The sequence below is a fragment of the Myotis lucifugus genome, unplaced genomic scaffold (assembly GCF_000147115.1).
Source record: "Myotis lucifugus unplaced genomic scaffold, Myoluc2.0 scaffold_68, whole genome shotgun sequence".
Taxonomy (NCBI): Eukaryota; Metazoa; Chordata; class Mammalia; order Chiroptera; family Vespertilionidae; genus Myotis; species Myotis lucifugus.
In genome coordinates this window covers 3097049-3117191 of record NW_005871116.1, presented here as the reverse complement: position 1 = coordinate 3117191, position 20143 = coordinate 3097049, and the positions used below count along the sequence as shown (strand labels likewise).

The 20143-nt window shown below is 47.1% G+C and overlaps 1 protein-coding gene across 1 annotated transcript in view; it reads right to left on the bottom strand.

The window, feature by feature from the left end:
* The window catches only part of LOC102432310 (pikachurin), a 114776-nt gene that overhangs the window by 46896 nt on the left and 47737 nt on the right, over positions 1 to 20143 (bottom strand). The window contains exons 2-6 of the mRNA XM_023755050.1: positions 19107 to 19216; positions 17862 to 17942; positions 15149 to 15175; positions 10801 to 10918; positions 9174 to 9309 (exon numbers count right to left, since the gene is read on the bottom strand). Coding sequence (XP_023610818.1) covers positions 9174 to 9309; positions 10801 to 10918; positions 15149 to 15175; positions 17862 to 17942; positions 19107 to 19216 — 472 coding nt within the window. The remainder of the gene's footprint in view (positions 1 to 9173; positions 9310 to 10800; positions 10919 to 15148; positions 15176 to 17861; positions 17943 to 19106; positions 19217 to 20143) is intronic.

Sequence of the window (20143 nt, the reverse complement as noted above, 5' to 3'; positions counted from 1 at the left end):
CAGCCAGCTGCCAGGTTGTATAAGTAATGTTTTAGGGGAACACAACCTCGCTTGTTTGTTTAGTTGTCTATGGCTGCTTTCCTGCTACAATGGCAGAGCTGAATAGTGGAGACAGAGATCAGATAACTGGCAAAGCATAAAATATTTGCTATCTGACCCTTGAGAAAAAGTTGTACAACCTTTGGCCCGAAACAGCAATCTTTATTTATTTTTTAAAATATATTTTTATTGATTTCAGAGAGGAAGGAAGAGAAAGAGAGAGACAGAAACATCCATTATGTGAGAGAATCATTGATTAGGTGCCACTGCACACCCCACAATGGGGATCGAGCCCCCAATCCAGGAATATGCCCTGACCGGGAATCGAACCGTGACCTCCTGTTTCATAGGTTGACGCTCAACCACTGAGCCACGCCAGCTGGGCACCAAAACAGCAATCTTTAAACTTGTTTGTGCTGCTTTGATAGTCTGAGGAAGCACCTGAGCCCTCTCTCAGAATATTTTTTATGTATTTTTATTGATTTCAGAAAGATAGGAAGGGAAAAGGAGAGAGAGATAGAAACATCAGTGATGAGAGAGAATCACTGATCAGCTGCCTTCTGCATGCTCCCTATTGGGGATCAAGCCCACAGCCGGGGCATGTGCCCTGACCAGGAATCGAACTGTGACCTCCTGGTTCCTAGGTCAACGCTCAATCACTGAGCCACGCTGGCCAGGCTCAGAATATTTTTAATGAACAAAATGACATACATAAGATCACCAAGGAAACCAATCATATTGAAAACAATGATAAAAACAAAAAATTATGATATACTAATAGTATATGTACTTCTTTATTATTACATTAAATAACAATACCTTGCAATAGATGTGATTATAATTCTAGAAGAGGCATGATCCCCAAGATCACCCGGGGCGACACAGAGAGGTGAGCGAGAACCTGACGCTTTAAAGAGCCTCCGTTCTGTCACTGTCACGGGAGCCGCTCGGCACTGAAATGAATTGCAGAGGAAAGTCCAGAACCACAAAGTAGTCACAGGTTTAAAAAAATGTATCGTTTGACCTTCAGCTTTCAGCCTTCTCTCTTTATTTACAAATTGGTTCAACCCAACCCAATGACAAGCAGACGGATAGAGTGGAGAAGGAAACTCAGCTGGCATTTCGTCCCAGGCGAGCAAGAGCACACTTCCATCTACAGCTCCCACGGGGCCCCTGCGCGCTACAGGAGAGCTCAGGGCATGTCGCCAGCCACAGGCTGACCAGGGATGACATCAGAGGTGCTCCTGGTGGCAGGGGCTGGGGCTTTCAGGGATCGATGTGTAGGAAGGACAGTTGGTGAGATTCTGCAAGGCACTCAGAATGGCCCTCTCACCGAGCCCCAGAGGGTGACCTTGACACACCAGGAACTCTGGGGCCAGGCTCCCGTCTGCAAGGTGTTCCTGAGATTTTCAACTTGGAAACTAAAGGTAAGGAAAAGGAATTGTGTGTGAAGCCTCAGCTGACATCGAGCAAGCCCATTCTCACTTATTTCTAAGGCTATTCCTGGCGGTCAAGAAGGCTTAGACTTAAAAAGCATAACTTCTTACAAAGAAATTGGATTTTCCTCCATTCTCCCCCAAATTAACTAACGGTGAAAAAACAGTTATTTAAATGGTAAGTTCAATAGTTTTAGGGGCAGGAAAACACACCGGATTATATCACTGGTGAGTATTGCAGCCATTTGCCTGATTATTGATATACATTCTAGTAAAACGCTGTGAAAAAAAGCTGACAGTTCACTCACATACTATAGAACAGTGGTTCTCAACCTTGGCTGCACATTAGAACCACCTGGGAATCTTTTTAAAATCCTGATTTCTGGGCCTCATCCTCCGGAAATTCTGTTTCTTTGTTATGGGGTGGGGCCACAACATTAGTAACAAAGAAACAGAATTTCCGGAGGATGAGGCCCAGAAATCAGGATTTTAAAAAGATTCCCAGGTGATTCTAATGTGCAGCCAAGGTTGAGAACCACTGCTATAGAGAGTTCCAGAAGGCAAGCTGGCATTCAATATGAAATAAACCCAGAGCAGGACTTTCTGTTAAGCTGGTGCACTTAGGTGTTCTTTGAAGCTTCACCACATCCTGATATTCTTTTTGTGATAAGAAAACAAAAGCAATAAACAACACTGTGTGGGAGGGGGGTCAGGGGTGGGTCCGCAGACATGTGTGGGGGTTTTGTCTGGCTTTGACTTCTGCAGTGGGGGACGCAGAATGTTGGTTTCTGTCGTGGCCTCTGAGATGAGCGGTAAAGGGTTCATGGAACCCCCTGTGGCCCGTGTGGAAATACATCTCCATTTCCACGTGATTGAGGGTGAGAAAAAGAACCAACACAAACTAAATCCACCAGGAGCTACTCTGCTCATTCCTTGCAGACACCCTTCCATCTGCACAACCTTCCTTGGTTGCTGCTGTCATCATCCCCATGGACAGCGGAGGGAAGTATGGTGCAGAGAGGCTAAGGGGCTTGCGCAGGTTCCAGCGAGTTGTGGGCACTCTCTAGATGCAATCCCATGACCGCCTGTGTCCAAATGTTGGCCGGCCCCTGCCTGACACATGGTATGTTTAACTCCACGCCAGGTGCTGTATTCCACAGAAGGGAGGGAGTCACTGCCCGAATGTCATGGTGAGGAAGATGGACCTGAACAAGTAATTCACTGCAAGTGTGATGAGTGTTGAAATTAAATGCTGTAGGTGTACCTAACCTAGGCTGAAGAAGGGGCAGAAGCTCAGGGAAGGCTCCCTGGAGGAAGTGATTATTACACAAGTGTCCTGAAGGATGAATGAGAGCTGCGTAGGCAAAGAGGTGGTAGAGTAATCCCGGCAGAGAAGAGCAAGCAGAAAGATTTCTAGCCAAGAAAGTACATGGCTCTATAGAAAAGCAGAACAGACCTATCACAGAATCCATCAATAGGAAGAATTTGCATAGAGGAGACACTTACTATGTGCCAGGTGCTGTTCATGTGTATCAACTCACTGAATCTCACAACAACTAGATGAGGTGAGCAAATGGTTATCCCCATTCATCTGTCTGAGGAACAAAGAAGAGGCATAAATAATCCACTTAAGAGCACGTGGTTTAACAGTGGTGGGGGCAAGGGTTGGACCAGAGAGCCTAGGTCCAGAGCCTATACATAAGCCACCAGTGTACACTGCCTCGCCTTTGTCATGAGAATGGAAAATCAGAGTCACCAGGTTTCAGAGGTCAAATGGCCAATCCTTATAGTATATGTAAGGAAGCTGAGAATTGGAATCAAGCCACTGGTCCCAAGGACTGGAGCCAGCTCAGAGCTTGTCTTCTGATCCCAAATTTGGACAAACTTAAAGCTCAGAGATGAAACCAATAATCGGACTGTAAGTTTTGATCCTGAATGAGAAACTTCTTTTAACTCTCTTAGGCTGTGACCTCGACCATAACTCAAATCACATCATCCCTTAAAAATACTCAAGGAAAATCCAGAATCTGTCCAGCCCCCATTCTGAGTCCCCGACTGGATCTTCATTTCAGCAACAGCCTATGCAGGGTCACTTTCTGTGAGGAACTAAGTTCATTTGTTACTTGTACATGAACAAAGAGTGTAGGATGGAAAGACAGACAACTTTTGACAAAAATGTCAATTTGTGAATAATTTTCAAAACCCACCCAGGTGGGCATGATCTTGAGATTCTCAAGTGAAAGTCAGCTTAGAAACAGCCCTCTGTGAAGATGAATTTCCCAGGTCTCATGATGGAAGGCATCTCCAAGGGATCGGGGAATTATTTAGGTAGAAAAGTGTGAAAGGGAAAAGAAAGAAACCCTTTTCCTTCCCATTGACTGGTGTAACTGTCTCAGGCTGAGATTTAGAGATCCGCATTTCTTGACCCTGTGCCCCTAAAATATACACAGAAATATTGTGAACTTTCCCACACGCACACCAGCAAAGTCAGGGGTAGACATTTTTATTGAAGACAGCTACTGAAAACTTTAATCTACCCTTTCAGCAATTGACATAGCAAAGCTCTGAAGCAATGTTAGCAAATCAGGTCACACTACAGAAAAACTACAGGTCAGTTCAATGAAAACTGTTTTTCACCTTTAACCAGTCCAATGATAGCATACTAGTATGTGAAGCATGGTTTCCCATTTGGAACATCAGGGGTGAGGAATATTTTTCCTGGACTTGGTTTTCATTGCCACCATAACGTATATTTTTTGCTGATGAGAAAGACACTTACCCTGGGGAAATTCTTAGGCGGAGAGAGGAAAGTTTCTCAGACATTTATAGCCCAAATATTTCAAAACATAGGAAGCTATATTTATGCCTGGTTCTTATTTTAACAAACGCTAAGCATCACTGCCCACAAATAAATTTTCAGTATCACTTTAGAAATGTTCTCTTTCATCATGAATGCACGATTTTTCTGTTTTAAGAAAGCAGGTAAAATTTTTGAAAGCACTGCAAAATAGGTTACAGCCTGCAGCCTTACTTAGAATTTGCCTCTTCAAATCTGTTCTATACTGATTAAAAATGTAAAATCTACTGTTAGCAAGGAGGATAATGAACAACCTCGGGCCAACTTTAGGGGAAACTAGAAGCTGGATGAGGAACAAAAATGTGCTTGGTTGTAAGTCCAGGGCTCTGGAGAGCATCATAAATACAAAATGTCTACCTGAAACATCATCAAACTAGCCAATGAGCAGTCAGTTCCCCATACCCTGGTCTAGTGTAATTTCTCAGGTTAATCTTTTATTAGCCAGTTAAGTATTTTTAAAGATTTTTAAAGACTATTCCTAGCAATGCCTTTGATACCATTATCCTCATTTCATAAATAAGAAGAGCAACTGATGTATAGGGTGTCCCAAAATTCACGCAAGAAGTAATTTTGATAGAAAACAAGGTTTATAATTAAAAATTGTAAATTTTTTATTGATTCTTAAAGCATACAGTATAGGGTTATGTACAGAATAGCACATCGGGTAAATGGCCTCCACGGCTTTGCTGGCACATAGGCAAAGCCGTGGTCTTCATTGGTCTTCATTGTCCTGCTCCTGGGCCATAACTGGTACTTGGTAATGCTTATCAAATTGAAGGGATTGAAATCAAAGGGCAACAGATATTAGAATCTGATTCAATAAACCAAGTAAAATTAGGCTTTTATTTTTTGTTGTTGTTGTTGTTAATGCTCACGCAAAATTCAAATCTTGCGTGAAATTTGGGACACCCTATATAAGTACTTACCAAGACAGAGAAAGGACCGGAACCTAATTCCAAGGACAGAACCTAGATGGAAACTTCACATGAAGATGGTTGAAATCTGAGGATAACCTCTGGCCATAAACTGATTTAGACAATTTCTTAGCCTTGGCCTGCCTCTTGGATATAACAAGAACCTTTGGGCTCCCAGGGAGACCCGTCACAGGTGTTTCTAGACGCAGGAGGTTATCCATATCCGGGCAAAAGGACTTCAATATTGAACATTAAACAGACCTCTCTGGGGAAAACAGAATGATTGAACACCCCAAAGCTGTTGAGGCTAATTGCAACTCCTGCTAGAGCACAAGAAAGCTCTCCCTAAACACATGTCCTCAGGCCTCACCTGTAATGGGAGAGACTCGGAGATGTTTACAGATGAATGCGGGGGATTTATCTTGCAGCCAAACAGTAAATGCCACAAGCAGCTGTGAAAGCTTTCTTTCTGGTCCAACAGCGAACAGCAGCTGAGCTGAGGCTCCCCATGCCCTCGGCCAGCAGGGCTCAGGGCGGGCGGGCTGCGTTCACACTTCCTTCCCTCGGAAGGTGGGTCAGACTGAAGAGATGTGGGTTGTGTAGAAAGAGAATGGGGCTGGACATCAGGGGACTTCAGTTCCCATTTTAATTCTGTCCCCATCTAGTCATTGTCTCAGCAAAGCAACTTCAGCAACTGAGTCTCACTTTCTTTCTTTGTAAAAGGAAAATAATGGTGGGAAGGAAACAAACACATTGCATGTTTACTGTGTGTAAACACTGTGAAATCTATGCACAGCAGCCCTGTAAGGAGGGTCACATGAACTTGACATTACAGATGAGGAAATGGAGGGGGCTGAGATAAGGTCACGTGACCAGTCACATGTTCTGGAAGAGATAATAGAGGAGTTGGCTTCCCCATTCTACCATACTCCATTTGGAACTCCAAAATGTCCAGTAATACTACATTTGAAGCTAGCTTTCCAGGGCATTATTAAAGTATATTTTTCAAGATACATAGAAAAAAACATATATGTAACAGTTTGTTATGATGATGAATAATTTAAAAATATTTATACATAAGAATTTGGGGCCTAAACCCCTCAAATGTTAGAGACAATTCAGAATGTTAAAATGCATTTTTGCTGGAGAGAAATGGTAATTATTAAATGTAGGTACAGGACAGCCACATATACCTGGCACTTTTCTAGGTTTTTAATGTCAACAAATTCTTTCTCATATGTGATTTCCTTTGATTCTCCTAACCACACTGTACCATATTTTGCAGATAAGGATACTGTCGTCAACACCTGGGGGCCCATGTCAGCTCCCAGGTCCCCCCACTTCTGATTTCGGCAGCAGCTGTGGCGCAGAGAGCTTCCTGTGAGCTCAGACTCTCCTCCTAGCATGGCCTGCATCCAACCTCAAGCACCTGCTGTGCTCCTATCACAGCTCCTTCCCTTCCAGGAGCTGTCCTTGAACTACAGCCAGCAGGGCCTAGAAGGTGAGAACTATACCCCTGGGGAAACCCCGATCAATACAGGAGGAAGCAGGCTGAGAGTAAAGGCTCCTGTGGTTTTGATAGGGACATTTCGGAGGAAGAACTCTGCACACTTCAGAGGGATCTCAGCAGCATCAAGCTCCCATGGAAGGCACTAGAGTCACACACGGTGATGTGTCCTCCTTCCTTCTCTCACTTTCCTCGTGTCTCATCCCTACTTCTAAACAAAATAAATGGCTTGCACCCAAGTCCCTGTCTCGGGCTTTGCTTTGGGGAGACCCCAAACTATTAGAGGCATGGAGGCCTCAGCAGGGGAAGTGACAGGCATAGGGCCACCTGCCCCAATTCTTTTGGTTCTTAATCCAATGAATTTTTCATATCTCTCCTTTCAGTTGTACACACAAGGCTACAAGCTATCATTTCTAACCTTCTACCAAAATGCCAGACTTAAAACAAGTGTAAAAAATACACGCTTTAGCCCTATCCAGTTTGGCTCAGTGGATAGAGCGTCGGCCTTCGGACTGAAGGGTCCCAGGTTCGATTCTGGCCAAGGGTACATGCCTGGGTTTCAGGCTCGATCTCCAGTGGGGGGTGTGCAGGAGGCAGCCAATCAATGATTCTCTCTCATCATTGATGTTTCTATCTCTCTCTCCCTTCCTCTCTGAAATCAATAAAAATATTTTTTTAAAAAAATACACGCTTTAGTGCAAAAGGAGTACTAAATGATAACCATCATTTTTGCCAGGGGGTTACACAAATCATCTACCTTTAAAAAACTTTGCTTTTTTCCAAAAATTTTGAAGTATTACATTTTGCTTTGCTGGTAAATTAGAAATGTTAAGTTTTTGTTCATAAGAAAGCTGAAGTTTTAGGAGTTTCCTATTTTGTACTTTAACTATTATTGAAACCAGAATTAGAATCTTTTCTGCTCCAGGCTTTGTCTACCAAATCTACTCAACAGCAGGATTGTAGATTTCCCTTAAGGAAGAGCATTGGCCTAGAGCTTTAATAAGAGGCAACTTTTTTTGTTTAATGTTCCCTTTTCCATTAGTTGCACCACAATTTCCACCGTCTTGAGCTCTCAGTCATGTATTCCAGGTCTGAACGACCTGCCATTCCTCACTTCCAGAGCTCAGAATATGACATGTGCTGACCAATTAGTGTGGTCTCCCCCCTGGCTACATTGATTGGCTCAGAGGACAGAGAGGAAGCAAAGCCTGGCCAATTAGAGTGAACACGGAGACTATGATGGGTCCCTTTCCAGCAGGGAGCTACACAAGCCGACTGCACTGCACGTCTTCAGTGCCTGGTGGCCACCTTGCCACCTACAGGAAGAGCCTTCCTGAAAATGAGGCCAGTGAAGTGGAAGAAGGGGAAGGCGTGGCACAGAAATGGATGGAGACAGACTGTCGAGGTCACATGATCTGGTCCTCCCTGAATTTAGACTTGCCACTGGACTTTACAGTCCCAGGAGCCCAGACATCACTGCCTCATCTTCCTTCAAGCTCCTGCCACTTGGAATTCAACAAACCAGCCAGAAACAAGCTCTGTGTTCAAGCATCGAAGAGACTCGGCGCAGAACTTCTCTGGACAAACAACTAAGTGTTTCCCACGACCAAGAAATAAGCTGGAAGTCAAGGACCAGAGCGGAGCTACTCACATCTTGGCAGAATCCTCTGTCCCTGCTTCAGAGAGCCCCTGGACCGAGGTACTGAGCAAGTCCCTTCATGATCCTGCAGCAGCCAGCCCCAGACAAGCCCCTCGCCTCTCATGCAGAGTACACTGACTCCACACACCTCATTTCAACAGCTCGGTGCTTCAACTCACATCCCAACTGCAACTGGGGTCCAGAGGATGGACCTTAGACGGAAATTCCTTCTGCTCATTTTGTTCTTTTGCTCAAAACTACATAGCAGCATTGAGAAGCCCTGTTTCACATTTTAAACTCATAGAAAAGCTTCTAATCACCTTTTTACCCTCTGAGAAGCTGAATAAAAAGGGGCTGGAGAGGTGATGAGAGCAAAGAAAGCTGCAACCACACCAAGAAACTTGCCCAAGTCAATACGGATACAATGAACTGTACTTGTTTTTAAAGGTCTTATTCCTTCTCCCTCCAGAAAAGTCATCATCAAATATTTATTTCAAAGACAATGTTTCAAAGGTAGGGAGGCAGGTTCCGAGCCTGAAATGCAGGCAGACTTTTCTCTAATTGTGGAAGGGACGTGGGAAAGAGGTCAGGTGAGTGAGGACAGGTTTACCAGATGGTCCACCACTGAAGAGGAGGGGGGACAGGCGCTGGCCCAGGCCTCCACACCTCTGTCATCTGTTAAACACACATGCTGTGAGCCAATGCTCCCTCTAGGCTTCCAGCATGCTTAGAATACCTGAGGTCACTACCTTTGGCTTCTGGGTGTGACATACAAACTCACCTGATGAATTCCACGGAATAGTACTGAATAGGGGAGCTTCCTTCACTCTCTCCAGGTTTCCAAGATAGGGCCACCTCGGACTCGGAAACCACAGTGACGTGTGGCTGCTGGGGTGCTGCTGGAGGCAGGCAGGAATCTAGGCAAGACAGCAGGCAACTAGTTGGTTTAGGATCTTTGCTGCAGGAGATGTTTAATATGTAAAAAACAACAGGTCTGCTTCCTACTGCCTAAACCTCTCTATTCAGAGCAGCAGGAAATCCACACCAAATAAACACAAAAATAAACACAACTGGGTTCACCATGTAAGGCTGGAGTCAGTAAGAACTGGTCTCCCTGTCTTCCCCATGCCCCCCTGGCTGGAATCTAACTAAACTATTATCCAGACCATTGACTTTGGGATACACAATGGAGTGTATCCTTTGAAACCACAAATCATACTCCCACCTCCTAACAGCCTTTCATCTCTGTTTGCACGTTGGAATTGATATTTACCTACAAGGAAAAAAAAGGCTCAGCCACTTACTTTCTGTGTGTGTGTGTGTGTGTGTGTGTGTGTGTGTGTGTGTGTTCCCCCCGATGATAATCAGAATACATACCAGTGGGAGGATATTTGGGAAATGCCCTCATGTGTAAAGACATAGGCATCACCCATGATCCTCTTGCCTGAAGCTAACTGCTGCTACTGTTTTCATACCCAGACTTTCATATCGCTCAGCCTTCCTTTATACTCCTGCTTCTGCCAGATACATTTTTCCTGCTTTCTCTTCCCAGTGAAATAGGCAGTTTTCAAAATTTGGGGCAAATACATGATTCTTCCTGAAACCCTCCCTGAGCCTGGAGGTGGAGGACGTGCTCTCTCCTGAGTGCTCCTAGTCCACTGCACAGACCTCGGATGCACTGGGGTTGCTCGCTTACTGTTTGCTTCTCCCTCGACAGAAGCTCCCTGTGAGCAATGCCATGTGATCAAAGCATCTTTGCCCCCAGTACCACCTCTGTGAGCCTTTGTTGGGTCCCCTTTGTCTATAAATCTCTCTTCCCATGTCTTTTCCTCACCTTCTTAATTCCCACTCACTGTCAGACCTCCACTTAGAAGTCATCTCAGGGAATTCTTACCTCCCCCCTCCATCGGGTCTCCCTTTGTACGTTCTCACAGCACTGCAGGTAGCATTTATCACTACCTGTGACTACACATTAATTAAATGGAGTCTTGACCCACCCCTCTATGTTCCAAGAAGGCAGGAGCTGTTCTGTTCACCACTGAATTCCCAGAGTCTAGTTCAGTGATGGCGAACCTTTTGAGCTCGGCGTGTCTGCATTTTGAAAAACCCTAACTTAACTCTGGTGCCGTGTCACATATTGAAATTTTTTGATATTTGCAACCATAGTAAAACAAAGACTTATATTTTTGATATTTATTTTATATATTTAAATGCCATTTAACAAAGAAAAATCAACCAAAAAAATGAGTTCGCATGTCACCTCTGACACGCGTGTCATAGGTTCGCCATCACTGGCATAGTACAATGCCTGGTACACAGTAGGACTTTGTTGATATATATACTGAATGAAGGAATGAATTAAGAGCACCCGTCAGTTTCCTATTATTAAGGAGTTGAACCCATTTTACCTTGGGGCAAGGTGGTAACATGCTGAGGAGAGCTAAGCCACCCTTTGCCTGTCAGGCTGGAAGCTGCTACCCTCACTTGATATTCAGTGCCTGGTTTCAAATCTCCGATCACTTCCTCCTGTCAATGACCAAACAGGTGAGGTGTCAATGGGGCAAACCAGACAATGTCCATGAAGGCTGCCTCTTGAGACCCCTGTGAAATTTTGCTTTGGGACAGAGGTTGTTTTGCTTTCTCTGAGACTGGCCAAGTTTTCAAATTTGTAAAGAGGAAAACACCATGATGTATTTCCCGAGACTAGAGCATCACCCTTTATTGGAATCTATACAATAAGTGACTAAGGGCGGGGAGCATGTATAGTGTGGAGACTCTGGACAAAGGGATGATTCATGACCTGGGCTAGACGAAGCCGGATGGCGAGAGACTTCATCACGCTACTCAGAACGCATGCAACTTAAAACAGGTATTGTTTATTTCTGGAATTTTCCATTTAATATTTTCAGACCTCAATTGACCATAGGTAATGAAACTGCAGAAAGCAAAACCTGGGGTAAGGGAGGACTTCCGTCGTCTTGCTTGGGTAAGTTCATCTCCTGCTCCCTTAGCTTCCAGCACCCGCCTTCCCCAATCTGCACCTCCAGCTCAGACCTGCCTCTAGAGTCCAGCGCGGGCCTGTGGCTGCCTCCTGAACATCTCTACCCAACAACTACCAAGCAACTCAAATTCAACATAACCAAAGCTCAACTAATCCTTCCTCCTCCTCCCACCCAAAAGAAAACAAAAAACAACCACCTTATTTTACCTCTTGTGCTCCCTCTCATTGTCCAAACCAGAAATTCTTGACACTTTCCTCCCTGTTCACCCATCCTCCCTGTTTGCTTGTCCTCCCTAACCGCCATTCACTAGGTTACCTCTACAGGTACCAGTACTCTTTCAGATCACTTGACTCTGGTAATGCCATTTTGTTCTCACAGGCATTTCAGTCCAAGTCCTCACAATTTTGCCAATTACGAGGCCACCAGTACTGCTTGCACCTCCAATGCAGACTCCACACTATTAGAGTTATCCTCCTGAACCCCTAATCTAATACCATGTCACTTCCCACTTTAAAGCCCCTTAGGAGAGCATATTTGTGTCCCCTGTTCATGCCTCCAGCATCGTCTCATGCCACCTCCCTTCCCTGCATTCCGCATTCCCGTCAGACTTAAGGACTTGGCAGGACTCAGATTTATGCCAGTCAACCGCTTGCCTCTGGGCCTTTGAACCTGCTGCTCCCTCTCCATGAAATGCCCTTCTCCCCAGTCTTACCCGGCTCAGCTCCACTCATCCCTCATGACTCAGTTCAGCCGAGACATTACCTCATTTCTTTGAGCTCCAGCCTCCAGTCTGGTTGGGCAACCCTTCCTCTATGCCTCTATGCTTCCTGGCGTCCTTGGTGCACCTCAGTCTTAACACCACTCCCCTTACATTGTAACTGTCTGTTGATTTGTCACCTTCTCTGCACCCACCTGAGGGCAGGGAGCAAGTTCTTATTCCTCTGGCATCCCAGAGCTTAGCATAGTGTTATCGGACATGTACCCAGTGCCCACGAAATGCTTTTTGATGAACAAATGCATAAACTAGTGAATGAGAAAAACAAATTAAGCCCAGATGTTCAAGGTAATCCGATGAGCTCAAAGAGAGACTGCCCCCTCCACCTGGATTCCCAGCATCAATGCCTGTGCTCCAGGCCCTGGAGCTAGTGAGGAACTCCAGACACAGGGCTGTCTCCCTCTGACCCACTCCCTCCAGCCACCTGCACATGCCTCCCAGGTGCTCCCTTCTTCCACTTCCTCTGAATCCTGACCTGGACCATTTCTACAGCCACCTGGAGAGTGTCTACCTCCACTCTCCCTCCCCCGCCCCACACCGACCCACTCTATTCTACACGCAGCTGCACAAGGGGTCTTTGCTGAACATACGGACCTGCTTCCACAGCCCCTCCTGTTCTAGTTCCCTGCATCTGGGCACCTAATTCCACCATCTGCCCGCTGGTTTCATGTCAAGTTGGGTTCAGAGACTGGAGGGTGGACAGCAGACTCAGTTCTCATTCTCTCCCAAGCGCCGCACCCAGGCCTTCCCCATGGAGGCAGAGAGGCATTTCCAAGCCCACTGGATGCTCTCACAGGCTTTTGCTGCAGGATCCCTTTCCCTGTGAACTGATTGTGTTGTATGAAGTGTGGGGGCGTAATGCAGTTTCACAGGTTACTGCAGACATTAGCTATGAGCCAACACAAATCCAGCTCCCATGGAGTGTTGTTTCTCGGTCCCAGAAACACGGGCAGCCTGGCTTGATTCTTCTCCCGGCCTGCGAGGTAGGTACCACTCTGATCTTCATTTGTGGACGATAAAAGGGAACCCCTGAAAAGCTAGCGATTGGCTCAAGGACATGAATGGTGAGGCGGGCATTTGAAGCCGGCTTCGTTTGACTCCACGGCCCAAGCTCTAATTCTATAATATGTGGATGAAAAATATTAGATAATATTTAAATCTACAAACCATACTTAGCATTAACACTGACGACCAGATGGTGATTATTTGATCTATACATGTAGACGTTTCTGTACCAGAAATTTCAAAGTTATCACTGAAAATCAGAACTCAGACATTGGACCCTAATTTCAGACCTCACTTTCCCCCCTCTCCCTTTCTCCTACTGCTGGAAACCCAGGCCATTTGTTTCCAGAAATGATGCTAGATGTTGTTTTGTTCACTCGCCCGGACATGGAGTTGCTGTACTATGAGGGCAGCCAGTTCACATGGCTGAGAGGAGGCATGAAGTGAGAGCCCCAGACAAGAAGCCAGGAGACCCAGGCTCTGAGCCATGCAGCTGTGCCACTTCACTTCTCTGGGCCAAAGTTCCAACACCGAAACGCTAGGATTCTCCTTAAATAACCTTCATGGGTAGCTCTGAAGTCAGGGCTGGGTCTCAGTTGCCCTGGTGCAAGTTGGGAATATCTAGCATCATTAGATGGAAGGCACCAGAAAAACAGAAAAGTACTCTCTTCCTGACATCCTCCTTCCAATGGTCCAGACCAAGGCTGTGCAGGCCAGGGTGGAGGGAGGGGCGGGGGTGGGGGGGTGGGGGGGTGGGGGGGGATTCCCATTCCCTGGTGGTCACAGAAAGTTAGAGAGTGTCGTCCAGGGTCTGGAAGGAAGGGCAGCATTGGCTTTGGGTCAGGACCAATCTTTCTCATATGGGTCTGTCCTATGTATTACAAGAAAGCCAGCATCCCTGAAGCTTGTCCACTAAAATGCTCACACAGATCTCCAAATGCCCTATAGGGGACAAAGGAACCCTGAGTTGGGGACCATTACCCATCAATCCCTTCATTTTATAGTCAAAGGGACATTCAGAGGGACCCAATGGCCTTTCCCAAAGTCACCCTTGCTGTAGTGACAGAGCTGGGGCTAGATGCAAGTCTCCTGGTTAAGTTTTCTCTCTCTAACCTTGGGTAGCACCCAAATAGAATTACTGTCCTCCTTTAAAATTCTGTGGGATTTTACAATGCGCATAATATATCAGTAGAGTAGCACATGTATAATTAATAAGTACATAAATATACATATATTGGTACATGTTCAAATATTTGTTTACTGATGGTATGCATGATAAAAAGTGTGCAGACTGCCAGTTTCAACCTCCTTTTCTATTTCTAACTCTAAGGAATGGCCAGATTGCCCTGATTTGCTTTAGTCTTTATTTTTGCTGGATGAAACTGTAGGTTGCTCTCCTACAAAAAAGGTAAGTGTCTAGTGCTAACCAAATCAGAAGTCTCCACATCGGCAGATTATCAAAGAATGCATGGGAATTCCACATTATCTATCAGCCAGGTAATTTTGGTCATTTCACCACTTGCCCACCAGTCTTTTGTTTGTCATTCAACCCAAAGAAAATCAACCACCCAGTTTTAGGTGACCGGTCCTGTCTCATTGAGGTCTCAGATGTTAGAGGAAGTAAGAAAGGGAGAAGGGAAAGGGGTGGGGGGAAACCGCCCCCACAAAGGCTCTCTCACTCGTTTAAATATTTCCTTTCCTTTTTAATCTTCTTTGCCTTGTTTTGGAACTGAGCTTAAATGACTTCAACCTTTAATGATGCTCCCCTCAACCCTCCTGTGCAGGTGAGAGGAAGCAGCACATAAGAGGATGGAATTCGCCCAGGATGCTGGGCGATCCTGCTCCTGTGGGAGCTAAGCATCTTCTCTTGGCCTCCGTCAGTGAGAGGCAGGTTCGGGAAAAGCAACATTCTGATCAAAAGGGTCCCCTGGATCCCTGGGGGGAGGGGGGGTAGCTTTTCTCAAGCAGACTTACAAAAATCACCGGAGGCTCGGGCTGCCCCTGTGAAGGAGAGAAAACAGAAGCACATGAGAAGGAAAGGAAGGCCTTCGGGGGTGAAATGAACCCTCAGAGCCGCGGGCCCCCCCACACCCAGCCTCGGGCAGCCGCCCACACCCTCACAGCACGGATTCTTCGGACCCTCACTCAGTGCCTCCTCGGACAGGTATGCCGCTGAGGGCTCTCTGGTCAGGACCTTGTCCAATGCTCACGGCATCCCTATGATAGGGTACAGGGCAGAGGTTCCCAAACTCCCGCTGTTCACGTCACCTTGAGCATCTCAGATACACTTGGACAGCACCTCTACCCCAAAGCAGTGCCGAGCAGTTCCATTTCTTCAGGAGGTCAGTCACGTTATGCCCAAACGACTTGGCAGTACTAGCTCACACCGATGGAGGTGTTTCCTTTGAAAAGTTCAGATAAGCCGCAGCCCCCTGGGGGTTGGCTGCAGAGCCTGCGCAGCACCCTGGCACACAGCCTGCCGTCAGAGACACACTACCTATGGATGGATGCTATGGGAAACCCTGTGTGTCGGTGAGGGAACGGAGACGGGTCAGGGGACCCACTGGTTGGGTGTAATACAGGATCTGAACATTAGTCCTCTGGATCCAGAGCCTACTCGACCCTCCTCCGTCAGGTCTGCCCTCACGGCTAGTCCATATTTCCACGCATGCACAATCCCCTGGCTCAAACCATCCTGAATGCCCCTCCCGCCTGCTTTTCCAGAAACTGGCGGGCAGTTCTCAATTCTCAGCCCCCAATTTGACCTCTTGTTCCTACAGGGATCCATCCCTCCCTCTTCAGAACCTCAGTCTGTCTGCTAAGTGGCATGTTAATGGCATCCGGCCTCCTGCTGCTCTCTATTGTTTAGTCAGCTGACTGGGGTTTCCCCAATAAGACTGAGAGCTGCCCAAGAACAGGGCTCTGTTATCTCCGCTGGGCGTCCAGCAGCAACTCTGAAAGTTACTGAAATCCGCAAGGTCGTCAAATGCTATGACCTGATAACACACTCTAACCAAGAGGATGTATTTACTATAAAGGCAATGGCCACCAGGCATGATACTGACATGGCTGCTTTTACATGCGACCAAAGACTTACAGAGACACAATTTTGCTTGGCACTCACAACAGTGCAATTATTATACCCCTTTTACGGGAGAAAGGTGAGGTTTAGACAGGATAAGTGACTTTGGCCAAAGTTACCCAACTATAAGGATAGGAAGGAGGCCTGTACCCCGGGGTGCTGTCCCTCCTGGCCTCTGTTCTATGTGTGCACCTCGGTGGCCGTCCCAGACAGGCCATGCAATGTGAAGTGCACAGTCAAGGGGTCCGAGTGTCCAGCCCAGGTTCACAGATGGGGCAGGATCTTGATTTCAGAGGCGCTATCCAGACTCTGAAACACCTGTCACCCTCCCTGCCCAGAGAGTGCTAGCCCCACCCACTGCAGGCCAGGATGCGGGGCTGGGACGCTGCCCAGCACACTGCCGCCCTCGATGGGCCACAGGCTTGTTGGAAGTTCCAGCGCTACTGCGAGGGGAGACTGAACCTCAGGTAATGGTTTCCTAGGCGAGGCCAACCCCTCCTCCCCTGTTAGGGTGGAGGGAACCACAGAGCGTGGGGTGAGGGCTGCTGAGGCGAATGAGGAACAGTCTGAGCAAAAGTCTGAGATTAAAAGCACATCGTGCAAAGGGCACACGAGCTGAAACTGCGCAGGACTTCCTTCGGAGCCACGAGGGCTTTGGTGACAGTAGCCAGAGCAGGGCCCTGAAGTGCGGGGCCTACCGTCCGCTGTGTTGCTTGGCAGGTCTGACTTGGGGAAAGTCATTCCTCTCCGAGTCTCGGCATCCAGCAGTGAAATGAGGTCATAGGATAGTGGCGAAGATGAAATGGAAGTGCAAATTGAGAGCAGGAGGGATGGGGCCTGGCGGGTAACAGATGCGCAGTAAGGGAGAGCTACTGATCACCCAGGACAAATAAGTTTCCGTGCGCGTCCGCCGGCAGGGATCCCGTGGAGTGACTGACAGGGCCACAGTATTCTGGGCTCTCCCGCAAACTCCCTGCAGGGACGGGGAAGGCTCTAGCCTGCAGGACAATTGCAGATGGGGAAGGAGGAGGGCCGTGAAGGAGACGCAAACAGAACAGGCCTAAGGCAGAAACATGCCCCCAGATAGACCGTGACAGGAAACAGAAAAGAAATAGATGAAGAGCCAACAACTGGCTAGTGGAAGGACAGGCTGGAGAAGAAAAACAAGCAGAATGGACCCGCTGAGTGTACACTGCAAATAACATCATTTTCTTCTGCACTGTGTCGCCAGGCAGTGGGGAAGACAGCTGTGTCATATTTACTGATAAAGCTTTATTGAGCTTTCACAAAAATCAGAGTTGAACTTTTTGAAGAAAAGAAGGGGAAACAGCTGTAAGGCAGATGTCTTCTCCTGTGATAAACGGGGTGGGTTGAGTCCAGGATGCGAGTGCTGACGTCCGAACTCTTTCTTCGTGTGGCTGCCTTTGGGGGTGCAGACACACGTGTACACGAAAGGCACCCACACATTCGCGAGGACCACACGACACTGTTACTGTCACTACACGTACAGCAGCACCTGCCCCCCCCCCAATCAGAAACCCTCCTAAGTATCTCGGAAATGCCAACCCCGGTGTGCCAGGAGGGCCGCCGGGATGGAATACTCACGGTGGCGGAGTCCTGGCCCAGCTGCACGCTGCGGTTCCGCTCCCGCAGGGGTTCATCGGCGCCCACCGCAGAGTAAGAGACCTGGGAAGGTGCAGACCACGGGTGAGGGCAGCGCAGGCCTTCCCCACCGGATCTGGGCCCGGGTTCTGGGGGCGCTCACATTGCAGTGGGCTCTCGGGTGCCCTGCCTCACCTCACACACACTACAGGACAACTGACATCACACACGGGGCCAGGGTCACCTCGGAAGCCTGCAGAGGCCAGAGGCAGGCTCTCGTCAGTGAGGTGGGGTGGACTGGCTGGACCCAACTCCTGTTCCTCACAACCATGCTCTCAGGTAACCTTGCATTTTCCCACCCTGGATGCCACCTGAGTCGGGAAATACGTTTCTCTACTCTAAGAAGACAATAGGACAGGGGCATTGATGAATGGCTACCCTCCCTTGTTGAAATGGGAATGCGGGCCCAGTGCAGCCAGCTCTCCCGATTGCCCCAGAGAGCTGAGAACTGCAGATATTTCTCTGAAATCTTTTGACTTCTAAAAGGTGACTCATTTTAATAAACACTGTTCAAAGAAAACGTCTTGGGGACTACAGCCGGTCTGATTTGCAGCCTGTGGAAGGCAGGGACGCATTCTCTCTTGCTTCCTCCACTTGGCCCACCCCTTCCCCCCAGTTCAGATGTTACGTTACTTTGTTCATATGGACAACATGCCACAGTGACTCCCTAGCATTCCCCATGTTCCTGCAGGCAACTGGGTACAGGAACCATGTCTTTCTTTTACTTAGTTTAAATTTTCTGATCCCTGAGCAGAGGAAGGACAGGCTAGACCAGGGGTGGGCAAACTTTTTGACTCGAGGGCCACAATGGGTTCTGAAACTGGACCGGAGGCCGGAAACAAAAGCATGGATGGAGTGTTTGTGTGAACTAATATAAATTCAAAGTAAACATCATTACATAAAAGGGTACGGTCTTTTTTTTTTTTTAGTTTTATTCATTTCAAACGGGCCGGATCCGGCCCCGGGGCCGAAGTTTGCCCACGGCTGGGCTAGACCCTAATGACCTTCAGGGCACTGACAAATGGCCTTGAAGAGGAAACAGTTCCTCTGGCTTCAGGAGGGAGAAGGGGGCAGTGATCGATACGCGGGGCTGATGGGAGGAGGTCATACCATGGAGGAGCAAAGATGAGAAGGAGCACCCGGTCATCCCAACGCACCCACTGCAGAAGCCCGTGCCCAGGTACTCACGGTGTACCCCACGACGGGGTGCCTGGGATGCCTTGGCAGCTTCCACTGGATGCTGAAAGCCGTACAGTTCAATGCGTCCAGCACGACGCGCAGAGGAGGCCCCACCTTGCCTGCTTTTGCCAAAACAAAAGAGATTGCATTAGAGGTCCATGCACCTTGGGTACCTGCACAGGATGGAAGAGAGGCCACCTATGGGTGGAGAGTGGGCAACGCAGCCATGTCTCTGGTATGACTTCACTGCTGTCCCCTCCCAACCTGGCACTGAAATCAGCCTGGCTTTTGCCCTCAGTCCCTGCTGTAACTGCTAATACCCTAGGGACCAGCAGCGGGACATTCAAATGCTCTCACTTGACTCTAGGACAGTGGTTCTCAACCTTCCGAATGCCTCAACCCTTTAATACAGTTCCTCATGTTGTGGTGACCCCCAACCATAAAATTATTTTCGTTGCTACTTCATAACTGTAATTTTGCTACTGTTATGAATCGTAATGTAAATATCTGATATGCAGGATGCATGTTCATTGTTACAAATTGAACATAATTAAAGCATAGTGATTAATCACAAAAACAATAGGTAATTATATATGTGTTTTCCGATGGTCTTAGGCGACCCCTGTGAAAAGGTCGTTCGACCCCCAAAGGGGTTGCGACCCACAGGTTGAGAACCGATGCTCTAGGAGCTTGAAATGTATTTAAGCAAGATAATAAATTTTTTTTAACTCAGTAGCATACAGATGTTTTATACATGTATATAGACATGTCTTTATGTAGCCAGTATATTCCCATTGCAGAAAGTTTCAAAATATGGTTAAGTGCAAAATGGGAGTTAGAAAATATCAAGTGTTTTACTATACATTTACCTTAAATAATTTTATGCTTACACATAATACATAGAATGTCCATAAAAACAATATATGCAGATTGCCAAAATTTAGAAAATACAGAAATAATAATTTCACCATTCATTAATAATTGAGTAGAGTATACTTCCTTTTAGTCACATGCAATTTTTAAAATACTTATGTATGCATATTGTT